Here is a 20,456-nt window from a genome sequence, read left to right on the forward strand (position 1 = left end):
TGGACACCTAACATCAAAAACACCATCAAAAAAGCACAACAAAGAATGTTCTTTCTACACCAACTCGGAAAGCTCAAACTGCCCAAGGAGCTGCTGATCCAGTTCTACAGAGGAATTATTGAGTCTATCATCTGCACCTCTATAACTGTCTGGTTTGGTTCTGCAACCCAACAGGACAGACACAGACTTCAGAGGATAATTAGGACTACAGAAAAAACAATTACTACCAACCTGCCTTCAATCGAGGACTTGTATACTGCACGAGTCAAAAAGAGGGCTGTGAAAATATTTACAGACCCCTCACATCCTGGACATAAACTGTTTCAACTCCTTCCCTCAAAATGATGCTATAGAGCACTACACACCAGAACAACTAGACACAAGAATAGTTTTTCCCCCGAACACCATCACTCTGCTAAACAAATAATTCCCTCAACATTGTCCAACTATTTACGAAGTCTGCACTACTATTACTATTAATCTTCTCATCACTCCTTATCACCCATCCCCTCCCACTTGTGACTGTATGACTGTAACTTTGTTGCTCGTATCCTTACGATGTATATTGAGACAGCATAAAAATCATTAAAAAAAACCCTATGTGCCACTTCCTATCATTTATCTCTACCTCATTTGCTTCCAAATTGTGGCTGACTTTTTTCTTTTATTTAAGTCTTTTTCTTATAACATTGTTTTTACACAGGTAAGACAATGATGTCCTCTCATGTATCCCATTCTCTCTTTTCTCTATATCAAATACAGTATATATAAAAGGTCTATTTTGTAGTATGTTGCTTTTTTAAAATAGTTGTGATTACTGGAGAATAAACACATCATTTCACTTCTCAAATCACTATGTAGGTTAATCTTTTTCAAAGTTATTGGGAGATTAAAAATGTTCTTCTCAATTCCTTGGGTGAAAAAGTTGAGTACCAGTATGAATTTGGGCAACTTTTTTAAAAAAAGTTCTCTTTGCATCTATTAATATTCTATTACAGATAGATTAAAGAATCCATTGGTATATTATAGCATGGATTATTACTAATAATATAATTATTAATAACTATAATTGTTATCTAATAGAGTTATTAATAATGTCATTATTATTAATAAGTTATATTATTATAACTTTCTACTTGAATTGAGGCATTAACTATTTTATTAATGGAATCTTTTTTATAGAGTCTTTAACTTATTAAAGAACTGCTCAAGCCTACTTATACAATATCTTTTAAAAATAACCTCATTCTGTTTTTAGATTCATCCTAATTACAGATTACTTTTATATTCTCTGCTCCTCTCAACAGTTACATCATCATAAGTAACTTCTTTCAATTTTTTTTAGATTAGGATAGGCAATCTAAATTGTCAGGTTAAGAATCAAAAGCTGTCCATGTGCACATTATTTCTCTACCTTATTAACATACAAGCATATGCATGTTCATTCCTTCTATCCTAAACAACAAGCAACAGTCCGACTCAGGATAAGTGGTTTATTCAGTTTTTTCTAGGTCTCATGGATGTTCTATAAAATCTTTCCTGCATAATTTTCAATACAGAAATACAGTTAAATGTATTAAATTGAAACTCAAATTTTATTTGGTCAAGAACCAGTATAGAAATAATTTACTGAATGAATTGCATGGGTGGTGGGCAAATGAAAAGATGTTATAATCCAATTTATTTTTTATTTACTGCACAAATTCTGTGCAGCCATGTATTCTTTCCAGCAAAGTTCTTCAGGAGACTGTCCAGGCTGAAAATAGAGTCAGGAGGGCTGCAAGTGCCGCCCCACCCGTAGCCCATTTTGGCCAGCAGGGTGCTGCAGGAGGCATCCATCCCATCTTCCCCACAGCTGGCCCGTGGAGAACTATAATGCTGATTCGGCCCGTGAAGAAATCCAGTTTGACACCCCAGCCTAGAAGATCTACAAGGTCCCTTCCAACTCTATTATTTGGTTAAGTGTGTAATATGTGTAAGATTTTCTGTTTCCTAATTTCAGTATGTTGAATCCATAGCAATTCATGATTTTGTCAAAATAGCAACATGTGCATTGCAACATCATAATGCAACTTCTACCACCTGAGTGCAATTTTGTGACACACAGAGAAAAATAAGCTTATAAATCATAACAAAATTTTACCTTTTGCACCCTCCATGCCACCCATGTTTTTAAATATCTTTTTCCATATTAAATCTTAATCCTATTAAAATTGCCCCCCTTTCTCTCTGTGCTCACATACAATTGTCATCATGTGTTTTGTATTCTGCTTTGTTCAGGGACGCAGCTCTACGAAAGAGTTTCTGCTTTTTAAAAAAATGTTTGGGGTTCAAATGCAAAATATCTCCTCTTCCCATCTAATCCTTTCCATTTTCTCCACAAAATCTTATTACACACAACAATCTTTTTGAAGAATAATGAGAATTTGGAGATCAGAAACAAAATGAATCTTTCTTCTTTAAGACTGATCAAAGTAGAAAGGATACAATCCTGAATTTGTGTTGCTTCAAACAGGAAACTGTTTATATTGTTGCTTTATTTTTGTGCCCTCCCCCCATTCTTCCACTCCTGGGGAAGGCCATGGTGTATTTGGATATTTTCAGAAGTGGTTTGCCACTGCCTATTTCCTAGGGCTAACCTGGTGACTTAAACCATTACGTCAAATTGGCTTTCATTGTTCATTTAAATGTTCTTCTGCAAAGCAACAATGACTGTTATATTTTGTTAGTTATGTTGTGTTTCATCGACTGCCAGCAGTGATGGCAGATGAGTGGAAGGAGATAGAAGGGATGCCTGGGCTACCATCAGAGCTGGCAGAAGGCTCTGAGGAATAGGAAGTCTCAGAGCCAGAGGCAGAGCAGGGCCCATCAACTAACGCAGCTGTTTTCGGGGGCCTGAGATGAGCAAGGGGGAGAACAGCTGGGCCCTGTCCCAGATGTGCATATGAAGTGCAGGACTGAGGGCCAGCTATCCAGGAAAAGAAGACATTAACAAGCCCCACCCTGGATGGGATATAAGGAGGAGGAATGTGGGAGGCTTGGTTGTCGGAGACTTCCATTTAGAGTTCACTCCGGCGGATTCCTTGCCAGATTTCCTTGCCACCAGATTGGTCAGGACTCTTTGTGTTGGGATTGAAGTGCTAACTGACACCCCCTGCAGGGAACTCAGAGACTGCCTATGGCTTGTGAATCACCTTCGGTTGCGTGATCTGGACCTTTGTCAGTTAATGCTGTGTATTCCTGCCTTTCTGGCTTGTGAAGACTGGGTTAGAACAAGTTACAGTTGGTTAAAGTTAGAAGCAGATGATGGGAAATACTTTTTCTTGTAATCCTCTACAATCTGAGTTGCCAATGCTAGGTTGTATTAGTCATTAATACATAGGAAGATATAAATTCCCATTATATAAATCCCCCTCTTGTAATGACACAAATCTCAACAGACACGACAGTCCAGCTAAATTCACACAATCATTTGAGTCATAATCTGCTTTACTTTTTGTTGTGAATAGCTGGATTTACACATGAAGCTAAGCTTTAACCTGCAGGTTACCAACCACAACACCAGGCGAACAATGTAATAAATATTAGAGTGATGTAATAAAAGTTAATGGAATGGAGAATATTCTTATAAATGTCAGATGCCTCAGAGGATTCATGGTTTTATTGGTCTATAGAAAATTTGTAGAAAGAGCTTTGCAAACATAGTGAACACGTGTTTGAGAAAACAGATCAGTCTGGGACACGTTTATTGCAATCACGTGTTATTTTCCATAACTATTTAATTTAGTTTAAATATTTCTCTTCTGAAGAAGTAATCGTAATTTGCAATGAGAAAAAAATGGATGTCATAACTTGTTTTCTTTCTCTGAACTTTTTCTTTCTCTTATTTTTCTTTTGTTTTTTTCCATATTTTTATTTTATAATGAAACTTAATAAACATTTTATAAATCAAAGAGAAGCAGTGCCTTGTTAAATGCTTAGAACTGAATGTTCTCTACCAAGTTAACTGCTGCTACTACTCAATCAGTGCACAAATTTACAAATGCTTTATGCAAACTAAAAATAGAAGTTCATATGATCTGAGATCATGCCTTTCTGCTGATAGTTCAGTAAAGCTTTAAATGTATATTTTCTGCAAGTTAACAAGAATAATTTCCTTTTGGGGGAGGGGTGGAATCAGCATTCTGTAGGAAGAGAAGTAAAACATCTTTTAATAAATTATGGAAAATAATATTTTGCTATGTGGGCTTCTGTAGGAATCAGAATAATCACTTTGATTAGATTTACCATATCAACAGTAACATATAAATCAAACAATGAATAAAGGGCTATAATTTTTCTTTTTGTTCTTGCAGTTTTAAGACATCTCTTCAGATCATGCAGGAGTTTCCATCTGAATAATATAAGTTACTCTGCTTTGGAGACAATCTACATCTTGACTGGCTTCCTGAAGTTTATACGCCCATATTTTGAAAAACATTGCCCCGAAGAACCATGGCCAATGATCCAAGCTTGAGATATTAAACTTAAAGAAATCTGCATTATAGTGATTTGTAATAGTATAAGCTGTAATCTGCAGAATTCCTTTTCTTTTCCTTCATCTTTAGGAAGCAAACACTAACACATAACATTCACATTGGTAAAATAAGATAAAATGTTCTTACCTGTCCATTTTTCTCAAGTTCCATTTCAACTATTGCCACAGGACTGTTCATCTGGTCAATGTGTCTTGACTGTGTTTTTAAATCTACTCTCCAGCTTATGTTTTTCAAGCTGTTTTCCCACTTGCTTTGATTTATCAGACTCTCATGAATTTTTGCTCGCTGGTTCTTCCAAAATTTTGCAATAACTATAGCATGATCGGTTGTGATTCCCCCTGGTTTCTTTGTTTGTGCAGTCAGAAAAGCTTCTAGTTGATTTGAATCCATGTCAGCTGAAGCTATTGACTGAAACAAAATGACAATTTTACAATTTTACAATTCCACATTCTTTGATAGAGTAAGTACAATTCTCAAATAACATATTATCCAAAAATCATTATCCTTCTATCAAAACAAGCCTAGACGGAATTATCCAATTCTCAACATGAAAAGCAAGCATTTCTGGGTTCAATGAGGATGGGGGAGGAAACAAAGAAGACACAAGTTTTACTGATGTGCGTATTAAATACTTAATATAAGATACCTAGCTCTGTATTTATACAGAGGTGATATCAACACAAAATTTTATAATAAGAACACTGAGTTCTTACTCTTTAACTGTCTCTTAGCTGGAACAGTAAAAAAATTATGTTTCCTGGGTGACACATAAGATTTTTCACTTTAGGATAATAGAAAATTGAAAACATCCCAAAAGAAAGCAATTGTAAATTAATTTTGTGCTACATGGTTTTTGGATAGTCACCAGGAGCTAAGCTTGAGTGTGTTTTACTTCAACTAATCCATAAATGTTTTCAATGGTTTGGCTCAGCAAAATGACAATAGCTTTTAAAATAACTTTGAGTACTAAACTGACAAAACATAAGAAATATCTTGTTTAGAATAAAATATTTCTTGAGGATGAAATATTAAACATATTTAATATAAACCAAATGGGTATAAATTAAAACTATAATGAGCATATAGTACTATATGGCATGGTGAAAAACTTATAATAGGAAATGATTATGATAATTATTTGTAACAGATGTAATTGATTCATACTTATAGTGCTAGAAGACTCTATACTCTATTTGATTTCCTGGTCCATATTATCTGTAAAGTAATTATAGTCTGAAGGAGATAGTAGTAGTATTGAACTGATTGGGAATAATTATGACATTTAGCATAAAGGTTACCGCAAAATTGCCAAGAATGATTAACATAAGTGAAACCATACAACAATTGATTTGACTTCCCCATCTCAAAAAACCCCTAAAACTCTTTAAAAAAATGTGGCTAATGAAAAATGAGAGGATGTATCTATATATGGATACTTATTATGTAAAAGTGCCATTAATAAAATGTCAACTAGAATATATGATGCAGATTTGTCAAGTCCAAAAAGATCCTAGTGTGATTAATATGCAAGGTCAAAGCAGTCAGAAGGAAAAAGAACTATTGCCCAGAATTAGAGAATTAAAAGTAATACAAACACTGGCCAAATCAATACAAGATGAAAGATGCAGCAAAATATTTTTAAAAAATATATTACCACTAAATAATCATGTAAAGAGCTTCGCTAATTAGATCAAGGAGTGAAAGGTATATAAACATACTAAAAAGACTAAAAGAAGCTGAACAACTTGTTACTTATCATTAGGAACAAAAACAAATGTAAAACTAGCCTGCTTTGGAAGGAATTAAAAAAAGGAAATAAATAAGAGATAAAATAAAATAAAGGAACGGATGTCATGCACAAAGAGTTCCCGAAGAACTCAAAATATTAAATTATTCATCTTCAATCAAATATGCTACTGATCTTTCAATTCAAATTCAAAACAACATGTAACTTTTTTTCCAGAGGAAACCGGAAATAAAAATCAACTTAGGGCCCACAGTGTTTGTGTTTAACATTTTTATTGGGTTATAAAATAAAATAAGATGCATAGTATGAAAATAGGAAAATGGTAGGGAGTAAGAGGGGGAAGAGATGTGAGGGAGGATAAAAGAAAAAAGAAAAAGGAACATTGACTTCCAACTCTCTCTGTTGCAGTAGAATAAGGCATTAATATTAAATCACAACTTTTTGTTTTTTTCATAATAACATGAACAAGCCATTTCTATAAAGATCTATTAATCTAATTGGCAAAATCCAAAATCACAGGGCCTATGGTGTTGATTAATCAGAGATACCTGTAAAAAGCTCTGAAAGGATATCCCCAAAGCAGATCAGCAACCACAACATGATAAAGATAAATTATATAAATAATCAATAATTCATCGCAGAAACTTCTAACTTTACCTAGCCACTGTGGTCTAGCAATTTAATAAAAATGCCAATCCACTGGGCAGCAATTTCACACAAGCCCATGTAGAGCATTGGGAAATTTAATAGCAAAGAAGAATATTACTTCAGCATATTCTTCCTTTTGTTCAATACCCAACTTTAAGTGGCAGTTTATGTGCTATTGCTTTTGAATTTGAAAACCAATACCAAAATCCCCAATCACCTATGAAACTTATGGAGACAAATTAAATTCCATCTGATCTATTTCCCAGGACTGCCACATCTATCTGAAATCTCCAGAAGTAGGAATAGCACCTGGGAATGGGGCAACAAAATATTTGCCTCGGCTTGGATATAAGGCTAGAATTATGGTTAAGGCTGGTAGTTAAGGCTCCTAGAACTGGTTTACAGAAATCTAGCTGGTCTCTATACAGCAGCAGTGTTGGGATTCTGTATCTCTCTTTTCTGACATTTAGTGGTCATCCAGATTTTTCCAACCCAAATCTGATAGTCCTAATAACCTACCTTCCTCTTGTGTAAAACTATGTTAAAAAGGAAGCAAGTAAACACCTCCCCCCCATTTTCTATAATGATATCATAAGGAAAACAAATGTGGTTTCGTTTCCAACAAAGCTTTTCTTCTTGGCAGAAAAGAAAGTAAACCTGCAACAGTGAACTGGCAAGTTGATAACCCTGAACCCTAGTTATTTTATATTTTAGGAGAAGAATCATAAGATCTTAAAACCGAGGAAAGCATTGTTTACTGCTATAAGAATAATTTCATTATGATACTTTATTTTGTTCCAACAGCAGCCTTCTGATAAGTAAGTCAGTAGAATATGAAAATTCCAAATGCCATTTCTATTATGAATTTTTTTTTGATTAATAAGATGGCTTCCCATAGCCTAATACTATAATTTTATTACATCCAAAAGGAAAGTGGGCCTAGTATCTGAAAGCCACAGAAAATATTTATGTATATTGTGTTCTCTGAGAAAGATATGTAACAATTGTGTTTTAAAATATGACAAGCATGTAATATAAGTGAAAAAGGACAACTGACAATTTCAAATGGAAAACTTCCACTGTTTCCAGAATAGATTTTTAGTTGTCAATTACAATAGTGGTGATCTAAGATTTTTTTTTACCACAAACCATCTAAGCTTTTTTCTTAGCAAATCCTCAAAACTGTATATCTATGCTGATAAGAAATAAATTGAAGTCAAAGGCTCAGAGAAACTGTAATTCAACTGCATGCATTATGGCAATTTCTAACTTTCCAATTCTTTAATAGTGAAGAAAAAAACTTTGTTAAAGATTTATTTATTTATTAAATGTATTTGCTTAGGACTTAGGAGAGGAAAGAATTATTCTATCAAAATGTTTTAACTGGAAATTTGCCAATGAAATTATCTGACCTGGCGCACAGGCAGTTTTGGGTGCTTTGTTATATATCTATAGGACATTGCTGTTTCTGTGAGTTGTGCTGGCTCTCTGTGGGCTTCAGGGTCCAATTCAAAGTGCTGGTTTGCACCTACCTAGTATGGTGCCAGTTTACCTGCAAGACTATATGTCCTAAATCAGTTCTACTTCCTGCAGCAGAATTGACAGTTAGCATGCTCCAGGTTCCTTCCATTAGGAATTGTCATCTTGTGTAACCTAGAAACTGTGTCTTCACTGCCGTAGTGCCAAAGATCAGGATGCCCCCAACCCTCCTGGCTTTTCACAAAGCATTCAGGATCTGGATGTTCCCTCAGACTGTATGGCTGGGAGGTTGGATCTGTTTGGTTTGGTCTGTGTGGACTCCGAATGGACTGTTTTGTTTCTGGGTGTATGCAATATTTTTTGCTTATTATTTCAATCTATATAGTTTCGCATCTCAAATTCATGTTTCTGGACAGCTAACAGTGTTAAAAGAAAACAGAATACACTCCTCTCCAAACCCTCACCCCAACACACACAGAAATAGCAGCTAAGGTAAAAACATAGTGTTTACCGAGTCTGCTTTAATGCTGTGTAAAAGATTCCTAATTCTACAGAACAAGGCAACTCTCTTTTGTTACACTTCCATCTGGTCGCTGAGTTAAGTAACTATTTGGCAGCACTATCTGGGCTGCAAGAGAGACCGGAGCTATAGCTTCTGCAGCCATTTCCTTTTTTAATTTGTTTAAACAGGTTGGACAACCAGCTGACTTAGAGTTCAAAGCTCTGAAACTGAACAGCTTTCCTTGGCATAATGTATATTCCGGTAATTGACAGGACTTGGCTCTTAAGCTTCTGCAGCTGCATGATGGGGAATTCCCTTAGCAATGACTGCTGCTCTTTAGAAGACATGGCTGTTTGCTAGACAGAAGGTTATTTTAGGAAAGTTATCATAAAATGCAGTCTGGTATAGATATGGCCTAGCATATAGCTGCAATAACATACATACATAATCAAAGCTGTATGTATATAATGACTTGTCAGAAGAATCAATAAATTCATTTCTCAAACTCCACCTCTTCAACAACATTTATCTGGATTACTGCTAGCTACAGAGGCAAAACTCTTAACTCTTTCTGCCACCAGAAAGATCAATTAGAAAAAAAACATACAGATGCACCCAGGACCATCCCATAATGAGTGTATCTCTCACTCACATCAAAATCTTTTCTTGAGTTCCAAGGACGCTTTCACAATAGCTGCATCTGGGTTACACACATACAGGGAAACAGTAGAATCACTTAAAGATGAACTCCTTGCTGGCATCTAGTGATCATACATTGACAGGATAATAGTCCTTTGGAGAAAACACTGATTGCATGAGACACCCAGATCTTACAAACACCACTGCAGCACACATTATGTATGGCAATGAGTGGCAGCTTTCCCCGAAGCTGGCAATGTCTGAATGCTAGCCAGGGGAAATCACCATTCACTGCCTTTGTAATGCCATGCAGAGAAACTATTAGAACAGTAATAGTTCATATTAAGGTCATGCTGCATGCAATTTATGCCGACAATTCTTCTCTCCTAGCTTTGGGTTGAAAGAAAAGCTTGAGAGAGCAACTGAATGGATAAGGTCCATGCCAAGGCTCTGTAAGATCATGCTCCAGGTCCTTATATGATTGGAGGCAATCCAGCCTCTGATGCGCATAGCATGGATATCTGATGATAAATTCCTGGAAGACAATGTCAGATTCTGGTGTTCCCAGGTACTCTAGACTTAACATACATAAATCTAATTTTCATGTGCACACACACGCGCACATTATATTCATCTCTAGGAGAATGCTGATTTTATGGACATTAAGCATTCATATAATTGTTTGCAAGGCTTCGGCAGCGGCAGGGATTTGCGACTCTGCGCGATCTCTGCTGCGCTCGCCGCCGAGGTGCCTCCGATCCGCTTGGATCTGGAGGATATAGCTGCCCCGTAGAGGCAGCTGAAGATAGGGGGGATCCAGACAGGGGTTTGGGGGTGTCGCAGACCCCCACCCCAGCCGGCAAAACCCCCTTTTCCCAAGGCAGTGGAGCGGCGGTCATATCCTATCCCAGCTTCTCTTTGTTTCTCCCTTTCCTTCTATTAGTAATGGCTGCCACAAGAAGCCTGCAGCTGGATAAGATCGTGCAGGAGGAAGAAGGTGAAAGTTTTTTTTTCTGGCTGAACCGGACAAAGAGGAGCTTTTAAAACCTGGAGATTTGCCTTTTTTATTGCTACATTGTTTCCCAGAAGGACTGTGCAAGTGGCCCGAAAGCTGTGAAAGGGAAAGTTATTTCTTCTCACTCTCCTTCCCTATGGAATAGCAGACGGAAATCTGGAAATCCTGCTTGGGCAAGAAGGTAAATAAACCTAAAAATTAAAGCCAAGGGGATAAAAGATTTTGGAACATTGGAATTAAAAATCAAAGCTTATTGCTATAAGTGGGAAGGAAGAGGTAAAAAACTTATTCTAAGACTCTATTGAAGAAGACTGCTTGAAGGTTTTTAAGATTAGAAATTAATGACAATAAAGCTTCTAAAAAATCATTTTGAAATTGTTTAATTGACTCTCACCCCAGGAGGAGGGGGAAAAAAAAAGAAGGAGAAGAAGAAAGTGTTAACGGAACAGTTTGTGCTGACTTGGATTGCTTTGTGACTTTCTGACTTTGGGATTTTGGGGGGACTATTCTTTGAAGGACTAAAATCAATTGGGTTGCTCTTTTAAAAAACAAATAAACAATAATAATAAAACATGGCATTATCTGTGCAAGAATTACAAATAGAATTTCAAAAGCTACAACAAGAGACAAGAAGGTAAGGGCTCTCTTGGATCTATCTTTTGTTTTGGGGAAATGGCGATTTCTACATACCAAGAAATACAAGAACAAGAGGACCTGGATGAAGAAGGAGAAGCCATCTTTAATGGACAAAAAATTACAGCTGAAAAGAACAAGGGGGGAAAGAAAATGGAAAATTTAGAACCTAAAAAAGCAACCAAGAAAGGGAAAAATAAGATGAAAAATCGATACAATGCCAGAAAGCAACAGAAAAGAGAAACACTACAGAGAGGCAAGATTCAAAAAGTGGAATTTGAGAGATGTGGGGGCAAAAAGATCCAAAAGATCAGAATTGATAAGAAAGGAAGGGAAAAAGGAAAGAGAAGCCATAAAGGTTCAAAACAAGATGGAAAAAAAAAGGCTTTTTTCAGAGACAAAGGGTAAAATTTAAATTAAAAAATATATGATTCTGCAAAAATACATAAGATTGTATTGTAGATATTAGCATTTGAAATCGAGTCAGAAAACTGAAATATCATATGAGTTAATAATGTATTAAAGGGAATATATAAAATGTTTAAGAGTAAATAATAGAGTTTAATTTTCTGTGGAATGCTGTTTTGATTATACTATAAACTTAAGCTTCTTTTTATTTTTTGTTTTATTATCTTACTTTGTGTTAAGCAGAATCAGTATGGAAAGTATGTATTACTTTAAGTATCAAATTTAGGGGAAAGATAAAAGTGGTCATGCTTCAACTAGTGATTACAGGAGAAATATTGTATTGGAAAGAAAAGACAAATAGATAATTGAAGAAGACAGACAAAAGATACAAGTATAATTATTTAAAATGAGATGAAATAAATATAATAAAATTATGAGAGTGAATAGAGAAGAGAAAATAAATAGAAAATACTGAATGTTAATAAGATATGAAGTAGTGTATTGAGTGAGTATGAACTTGATTTATGTCTGTATAAAAAGAGGTAACCCGGGGTAAGCCGCTTTCCCAAAAGAAGTTTTAGGTATGTACGTTTTGTGTTTTGTATGTCCATGTTTGAAATCTTAGAAGAATGTAAGAAGACTGTTGGAAGAGAATAATGAAATTGTAAATAAGACAGATGGATATAAAGAATGTATACAAGTTAAAATAAAAGAAATATAATTTGAATAATAGAAGGAAAGGGAGAAACAAAGAGAAGCTGGGATAGGATATGAAGTTGAGCAGATGGGGCAAATATATATGTTAAATTGTGCTTGTATGGAAATGTGATAATTTGGAATTATTCTGTCTTTAAATAAGGTGTTTTATTGAGGTGTTTTATTGATTTCCTCAGAAGGGATCTCTTATGTTATTATATTCTATGCTTTGTGTATTGTTTTGTAAAACTTAATAAAATTTGTTTTTTTTTTAAAAAAGCATTTATATAATTAAATAATTATAAACATTAGATACATCAGTATAATACAGGTACGTGATACTGTTCGGTTTGTATTTATTAATGAAACAAAGAATGGAACTGAAAGATACGTTGGGTGCTATTAGTATAGATCAACAAAACTTCAATTTTTCCCCCCTTTAAAGTGATTCAGGAATTGTGATTAACCAGTCCTGATATTTAGGATCAATAGTGTTTTGTGTGAAAGGTTCAGTTTGAAGAGAAAAAAAAATAATTCTAGCTATTGACAAAACAAAAAACAGTATTTAACCAGTAAGAGAGGATTCTCATATCGATAACAAGCCTCATCCCAGTTATATAAGCAAACCCTAAAGGTACACTGGTTTGCCTTCTCAGACGAGATTGAATAACAGAATAACAGCCCTGGAAGGGGCCTTGGAGGTTGTCCAGCTCAACCTCCTGCTCAATCAGGAGACCTTATACCATTTCGGAAAAATGGTTATTCAATCTCTTCTTAAAAAATTTCCCCACAACTTCTGAAGGCAAGCTGTTCCACTGGTTGTCCTGTTAGGAAATTTCTCTTTAGTTCTAGGTTGCTTCTCCCTTGATTAGTTTTCATCCATTGTGCACCGTTAGTTTTTATTTAAAACCTTTATAAATTTATTTACAAATAAAGCATTTAGTTTTATAATAGGAACATATTAGTTTCCATACCATTGCGATGGGTATCCCCCTGCACAGTTTCCAAACATGAGAGGAAGACTGACAGAATCTACAGCTCTGAAATGTCTATAAATAGCCTTTACGCTTGAAAATAGGTTATTTACTGGATTTCCTGTATTATCATTTCAACAGTATTCCTAATAAATCATAATTACAAAAACTGCATAGATAATTGTTTCTTGTTGTTCTTGTTTGGTCCAGATTGTATGCGATCACCCTAGCAACAATCTGTTCTGAATATTATACTTCTACACAGACTGTATTCATAGAAGGTGGCAGTTTTAATATTTACTTGTCTAACTAATTAGCAGTTCTGCCCTTAGTCCAACTTTGCTTAGAGCTCTAGCTTTCCCTTTTGGAGTAGGCTAGTATGATTAAATTAGTTATGCCACATACAATAAGAGCTAGGTTGAATGATTAGTTTCGTTTCGTTTCGTTTATTGTCACTGCACCTCGTACAACGAAATCAAACACCATTTTCAGTGCACATCATGGCCATGACCATGAAAATAAACACAAACACACATCCTTCACCCTTCACACATTGAACCAGAAACCCCCAACACCACACCAACACTGCACCATACAGCAGAATTCAAAAGACCTACTGCCCTGGGATAGAAGCTGTTTTTCAGCCTATTTGTCCTTGTTTTTATTATCCTGTACCGTCTGCCAGATGGTGATAGTTCAAAAAAAGGGTTCCCAGGATGAGATGGATCTTTGAGAATGTTTTGAACTTTTTTAAGACAGCGGGAGCTATAAAGCTCTTCCAAAGAGGGGAGAGGGCAACCAATGATCTTCTGGGCAATGACATTAACCCTCTGGAGTGCTTTTCTGTTTGCCACTGTGCAATTGGCAAACCATACAGAGGTTGCAGTATGTTAAAATGCTCTCTATGGTGCAGCGGTAGAAGGTCACCAGCAGTTTTTCATTCAGTTGTTTTCTGAGAAGCCTCAGGTATTATAATCTCTGCTGGGCCCTTTTGACCAGGGCTGCAATGTGAGCACCTCAGTTCAGGTCCTTTTTTATGGTAACATGTAAAGATGTATTGGTTATTAGTACCATTTTCTTTCTTTAAAGTGTTTATAGGGTCTCTGTAGAAGAAGGGGTGGCAGAACTGGGAGCAGAATCAAAAGAGAAATCAAGGTAAATTGTGGGTCTGTTGCTACAGAGCCACAAATGGACTAAGCCCAAGTCCCCTTGAATTCTGCTGATCCTTATCTAGCACCAAAATAATGCTAATCATTAGCTGAAAACAGTCCTATACATAGGCATTAGTAATAAAACAGTTTACTGGTAATTGGAATTTCACGTGTGGTCCTGGCCTTTGGCACCTGATGTTCTCCTATATGAATTTGCTTGTTAATTTTTAGAGGCTTTTTTTATGGTTGTCCTTCTGAAATCATTTGTGTGGTCAATGGTCTCAAAGCCCCTCTTAAGATCAATTCCTAAGATCTCTGGGCTGGGAAAGTTTCCTTACTTGCATCCTTACTGTAGTCTGAATAGAGAAAACACTGGGCAAAGTAGTTTACTGCTCTAATTAATTTGCTTGCTTGCTAATGTTTAAATCTACCTTGTTCCAGATATTGTATGGGGGCTCATTTTTTTGCCTTCCTGGACCCCAGGAAAGCTTCCTGGGAGAAAAATAAAGCTTTATTAAGCAATAAAGTTTATACATTACACATGTGAGTCTACTGTTCACGCCTGACAGTTGATATTAGTAAATAATCAAACCTAAAAAAATTCTGGTACACACTTAAATAAAACCTGTATATCTTTTAGTTGGATACATCAAACATCAGGTGTCTATTAAATTCAGTTATTCTGTATAAGTCTTCCTTCCCTAATGTTTTTTTTTTCATACCAGTGTGTTATGATTCCCCTTCGAAATTCAAACGAACAAAACAGAAAGCAGCCGTTTCACAATTAAATCAAATGGAAAGAAGTCTTACAAGATAACGGCTGGCAGAAACCACAGCATAAATCTTTACTCTGTCCGGCAAACCAGTCCTGGCAATAAATCTCCAGTCTCAGAGCTCCTTGCTGTAACGTCCTCACTCAAATAGTCATTTTGTTCCTGGCAAAATGTACCAGCCCAGCTGTGTCCTTTTATACTCATTGAGGCAACATGCTAATTTACTGACTTGCTCTTCTCATTCGCTCCAGCTGATTTTGCCTTCTCAACCGTCTTCTATTTTTTACATTTAACCACAAATTTTCCAAGTTCTCATCTCCACTAGAAGACTCTCTCAAAACTTCCCTGTCAGCCATTCCCGGCTGTTGATCAGATAAGGAACCAGAGGAGGTCAAAGGTCCTGACAATTCTAATACATCAGGTCTGTCGTCCTTTGTCACGTCCATCTCCTCATCCTGGTTATCAGTCCAATCAGTAAGCCAGGCCGGCTCATATTTTTCTGCGATGACCTCTTCACTTGAACTCATATCAATCACAGGAGCTGAATCTAAGCCCGGAGCCACAACACCAGTGTATTACTATCAAGCTTGGGATATAGTATTTTATTGAAATCCCCTCCTATTGCCACTCTGCCATAAATATATTTAGTTTTGAAAACATTCATAAAACATAACAGAAGAATCTATATTAGATCCGTAAACAGTTATTGCAATTCATGTCATTTTAGTACATAAAATTAAACACCCATTGACAACTTGTTGTACATCAATTGTAAATCCTTCTTGAAACAAAATTGTACCTTCCAGAACCAATTAATTATGAGTACTGAGGTTATAAGTCTCTGGTAGATAGAGATGGGTTAGAGTTGAATGTTTATGTTGTTATGTTTAAAGTTGTAAGTCACCTGGAGTCACCTATAGGCAAACTGGGTGGCCTTGTACATTTGTTTAATAAATTAATGTTTTAAATATTTTAAAATTTAAATATATTATCTACTAATTTTATTTTGGCTCATTTGTCAATACTCTCCCTATAGCAATTTATTTTATTACATTTAACAAATACCCATTAATGAACTTTTCTATGTTTAAATATTTGTTTTCTAGTATTGCTCATAGAGGTAGCAACTCCATAGAAGCTTAAATTAGCACTCAAATACCATTCTATTACATACATGCATATATAGACACACACACATATATCTACATATATAATCTATACTTGAAGGGGAAAAAAAGAAAAATGTGACTAAGCAAAAAAATGAATCAGCAAGCAACATTATTAAAGAGACTAAAAGAACCTTAAGGAAAAATATGAAACTACATACATACATACATACATACATACAAACATACATTCTTAAAAGGGATAGTAGTACTATGATTACATCTCTCTAACTATAAGTGAAAAAAGACAGAACACTTTCAAACTTACTAATCAAAAACAATATATCATATGTAGATATAAACCTTAGACTTGGTAATATGCTCAGATTTGGCATATTATGCAGTTAAGGATAAAAAAATGAGAGAGGAATACAGAAAAAAAGCATAGAGGTTTTTTAAAAAAGAAAATAAGGCTGTTTCAGAGCAAACCTAAACTTCTTCCATCATCTTTATCTATCTGCAGATTTCAAATGTAAGATAAAGGGTTCTGCATTTGAAGGATTATCAAATCTGTGAATCTGATTTTGACGACCAATGCAAAATGTAGTTGGAAATGCTGAAATTGTATTGATCTGGCAAGAGTACTCGGTTTTGTGAAAAGCTTTATCTTTAGTAAATGGGTTTACCTCTTTAGTAAAATCTGATAAATCGGTATCTTATTTTGGCTAGAACCCACCATCAACAGAGACTAGCAATTCCTGCTGCAATACATATAGCATCTCATTCTTGTATTAATATGAAGGAATTGTACTGTAACGATATTGGAACTAACTCCAGTCTTCCTTCTAATTAAAGGAAGTTTAATCACATGATAAATCCATTTCCAAAGGAGAAATTTTCTGAAAAAATCCTTCATAAATTCAGCCAGATTTGATTGACTTGGGGATTTTCAATGTTAATCCCATGTAGAATTTTAATATGCAATTCTGACTTTTAAATAATTCATTTATCCAAAATATTATGACTGGCTTGCATAACAGCGGGCAGTCAATCAATCTTTATAGAGAGCCACTTTTTCCTGGCATCTGTTTTAAAATTACATTTAAGGTCTGCCAGATCTTGGTGGATCAGCTTCAGAACTTGTATCTGAGCCAGGATCTCCTTTAACAAATTAGAATCCTCCTCTGCCATCTTTCCAAGCTTGACAGATGGTGATGCAGTTGGAATTAAGCTAACTGTTGAATGTTTGGATTTAATTGCCATTCCACTGGCTCACTGAAAACAAATGAAAAGCTTTATTAACCCAGATCAAAGTCTTTATCCATACAGTGTGACAAATTGAAGTTTGGAAACACTTTAATCAGGAGACATGAGAAATGTGACACAGTGGCATCCCAAAACAGAAACCTGGTTATGCAGTTAAAGGCACTGAACAGTTGGGCCCGCCTACATTTTATTACCTTTCCTAAACTATGAGGCTACAAAAATAATGTTTGATTGCATAACTCAGCTGCCTGCCCTGTAAGTTCCAGAAATATTTCACTTTAAGTGGCATACTGCTATTGCATCTTGACTGGCAATATTATCAGTATCAATCTCACTATGTTGGTCTTATTATGGGGGACTTTTTATATGACCAGTCCTATGTGCACCATTTAGATGTAGCAGAACTATATATTTTCAATAGATTTATTTTCTATAACCTGAATGTCTTCTTAATGTTTTGTTTCTGCTTCAGAAACTGGACAATTCACTAGTTTAGTATGATTTTTGGGTCAACTGGTGGGTTTAATGGCCTGCTCTTCCATGGTGAAAATATCTGTTGGAATACAGGATCTTAATTTACTCATTGACTAATAATTAGGTGGAGGCCACACACTTTCTCAGTTAAGGTATGAAAAGATCTCCAATTAAATGGAAGTTCAAGTAGTCCTAGACTTATGATAATTAATTAATGGTCATTTGAAGATAAAATGGCCTCAGAAAGGGTGCTTTTTGACCTGTAAAATATTTCTGATTGTTGTAACTCCCCCTCCCCTGATCAACCGTTTGCAATCTGGGTGCTTGGAAATCTGTTTGCACTTACGACCTGTTATCAAGCAATTCATAATCACGTGCCTGCCGTCAGCAATCTCCTCTGGCAGATTCCTCGGTAAATCAATGGAGAAGCCGGCAGAGAAGATTGCAGGCTGTGGCTTGCCTGCCAGGAGGGTTTCCTCTCATCTCTGAGGGCTGGCCCGAAGGAGCTGCTTGCCAAGTGGAGTTCCTTCAGCAGGGTGTAGGAAAATATGAAGCACATATTTTCAGGATCTGAGCTTTCTTTCTCCATGTACCATCCCCTTCCAAATGTGTAGAGAGCCAATATCCTCCCGTGGGGTGCAGAAATTGAACTTAATCCTGAAGATTCCCTTCTGGGCATAGAGAGGATCTCGTCTCCTTCAGCAGTGTAGAAGAAACATAGTGTAGATCCAGAATTTTGAGCTCCTGAGTGGAGGGGCAGTGTACTAAGTTAAGAAGTACCGGGTAGGTAGGCATTGAGAGGCCTGACTTAGGCCGCACATTTATCTCCCCCCAGGGCTGAGGATCAAAGGTGGTATTCAGCAGGTTCTGACCAGTTCTGGAGAACTGGTAGCGGAAATTTTGAGTAGTTTGGAGAACCATCAAATACCACCTCTGACTGGAGATTTTACAGTATCCTTCCTCTGCCAAGCCCACCAAGCCATGCCCACAGAAATAGTAGTAAAATTTTTTGAATCCCACCATTGCTGAGGATCCTGCTTGGATTTAAGACAGAAAGGATTTTCAGCTCCTGAGGAGAGCTTTCAAGGTCTCCCCACCTCCAAGAGGCATTCTAGGTTTCTTACCATTTAATGACCACAACCAGGACTGATGGAATTGTAGTAGTTGAGTGAAGCAGTCACAAGATGTCTTATTTAATGACTATTTCATTCAGCATCCAAGATTCAGGTCCAAATTGTCGTTAAGCAAGTACTACCTGTATATCAATGTTAATACATTTCTGTGGAACAGAGAGTGGAGGATGGTGAGAATAAATCAAGTTGTCTCCTTTGAATGTTTTTTATTGCGTGGCTCTTCAGAATTAATTAAGGGTCTTGTCCTGGTTTCATCAACCATCACTGCAATGCTTTATATAAAACTATTACCATAAATTAATTCTGATTTATATTGTTTACAGTGTATTTAAAGCACTATTGTTTTTACAGCAATAGTTTAGTCAAGGAAAGTGAAATATCACTTTGCATAATTTGTCGAACTCTCATGTAGTGCATATATAATTAATGGTATTACCACATGGAGATGAGGCTTTAAAAATTGAACTAGAGTGAAAATTAGAAATTTGAAAATTTGATCAAAATGAAAATTAGCAAATTTTTAAAAAAGCAAAACTTTTGGCTGAAAAAAACCATTGCCTTTGAACAAACTTTTGGGGAAAAAATTTGACACTGTATCTTAATGTTTTTGTCGTTTCACTTAAAATGCTAAAAATAGAAACAGCTCTTGTTTTCAAGACACGAGGAACAAAACTTGTAGCTTAGTTTGGTTAAAATTAGCATATAGACACTTGAGGTTGATATGTAATTACCGCATATTTAAAAAGTGCTTTTTATTGCACAGTAACAGACAAAATATGTGTATTTTGTTTCATAATACAATGGGCAAATCATACTATTCCAAAAAGGTAAGAAAAGAAGGTAACTTTCATTATGTAAGATAAATTCAGAGAAACTATTTTGCACTTACCAAAAGGAACCATAATGAGCAAAAATTCTGTTATTATTTTCAGACCATAGCTAAACATGAAGACGAACAGAATATATTACAAACCTCATATTTCTACTCTTTAAGGATCTGCAAGCTCTAGTAAAAGTCAGTGAAAAAATAGGGCTATTTAAAAATAACAGATTCGGCAGCCCATGTTAGAATAGACAGTGAAGATAGTGCAGTGGTTAATAGCTTCTGCTTTTTGTGATCAAGCACCAACAGTAAAGGAACAAGCAGCCAAGAAATATACTACAAACTAGAAAGTGGTAGGCAGCCATGAAAGCCTTGGAAAAGATATTCAAAGTTGCAGACATTGATCACATTGATCAATGGACATTGACCATTGGATGCTGCAACCATAGTA

The 20,456-nt window shown here is 35.7% G+C and overlaps 1 protein-coding gene across 2 annotated transcripts in view; it reads right to left on the reverse strand.

Annotated features, from left to right (window-relative positions):
• Nucleotides 1–20,456, reverse strand: part of COMMD1 (copper metabolism domain containing 1) — an 88,049-nt gene that overhangs the window by 47,085 nt on the left and 20,508 nt on the right. The window contains exons 2-3 of one of the 2 annotated variants that reach the window (XM_087939334.1): nt 4,665–4,946; nt 3,635–4,184 (exon numbers count right to left, since the gene is read on the reverse strand). In XM_087939334.1, coding sequence (XP_087795460.1) covers nt 4,140–4,184; nt 4,665–4,946 — 327 coding nt within the window. In that variant the 3' untranslated portion in view covers nt 3,635–4,139. Of the gene's footprint in view, nt 1–3,634; nt 4,185–4,664; nt 4,947–20,456 lie in introns of those variants that run through there. The other variant, XM_026712854.2, reaches the window with a different exon arrangement.

Source organism: Pseudonaja textilis, chromosome 1 (genome assembly GCF_049901715.1).
Source record: "Pseudonaja textilis isolate UNSWEBS1 chromosome 1, rPseTex1.2, whole genome shotgun sequence".
Taxonomy (NCBI): Eukaryota; Metazoa; Chordata; class Lepidosauria; order Squamata; family Elapidae; genus Pseudonaja; species Pseudonaja textilis.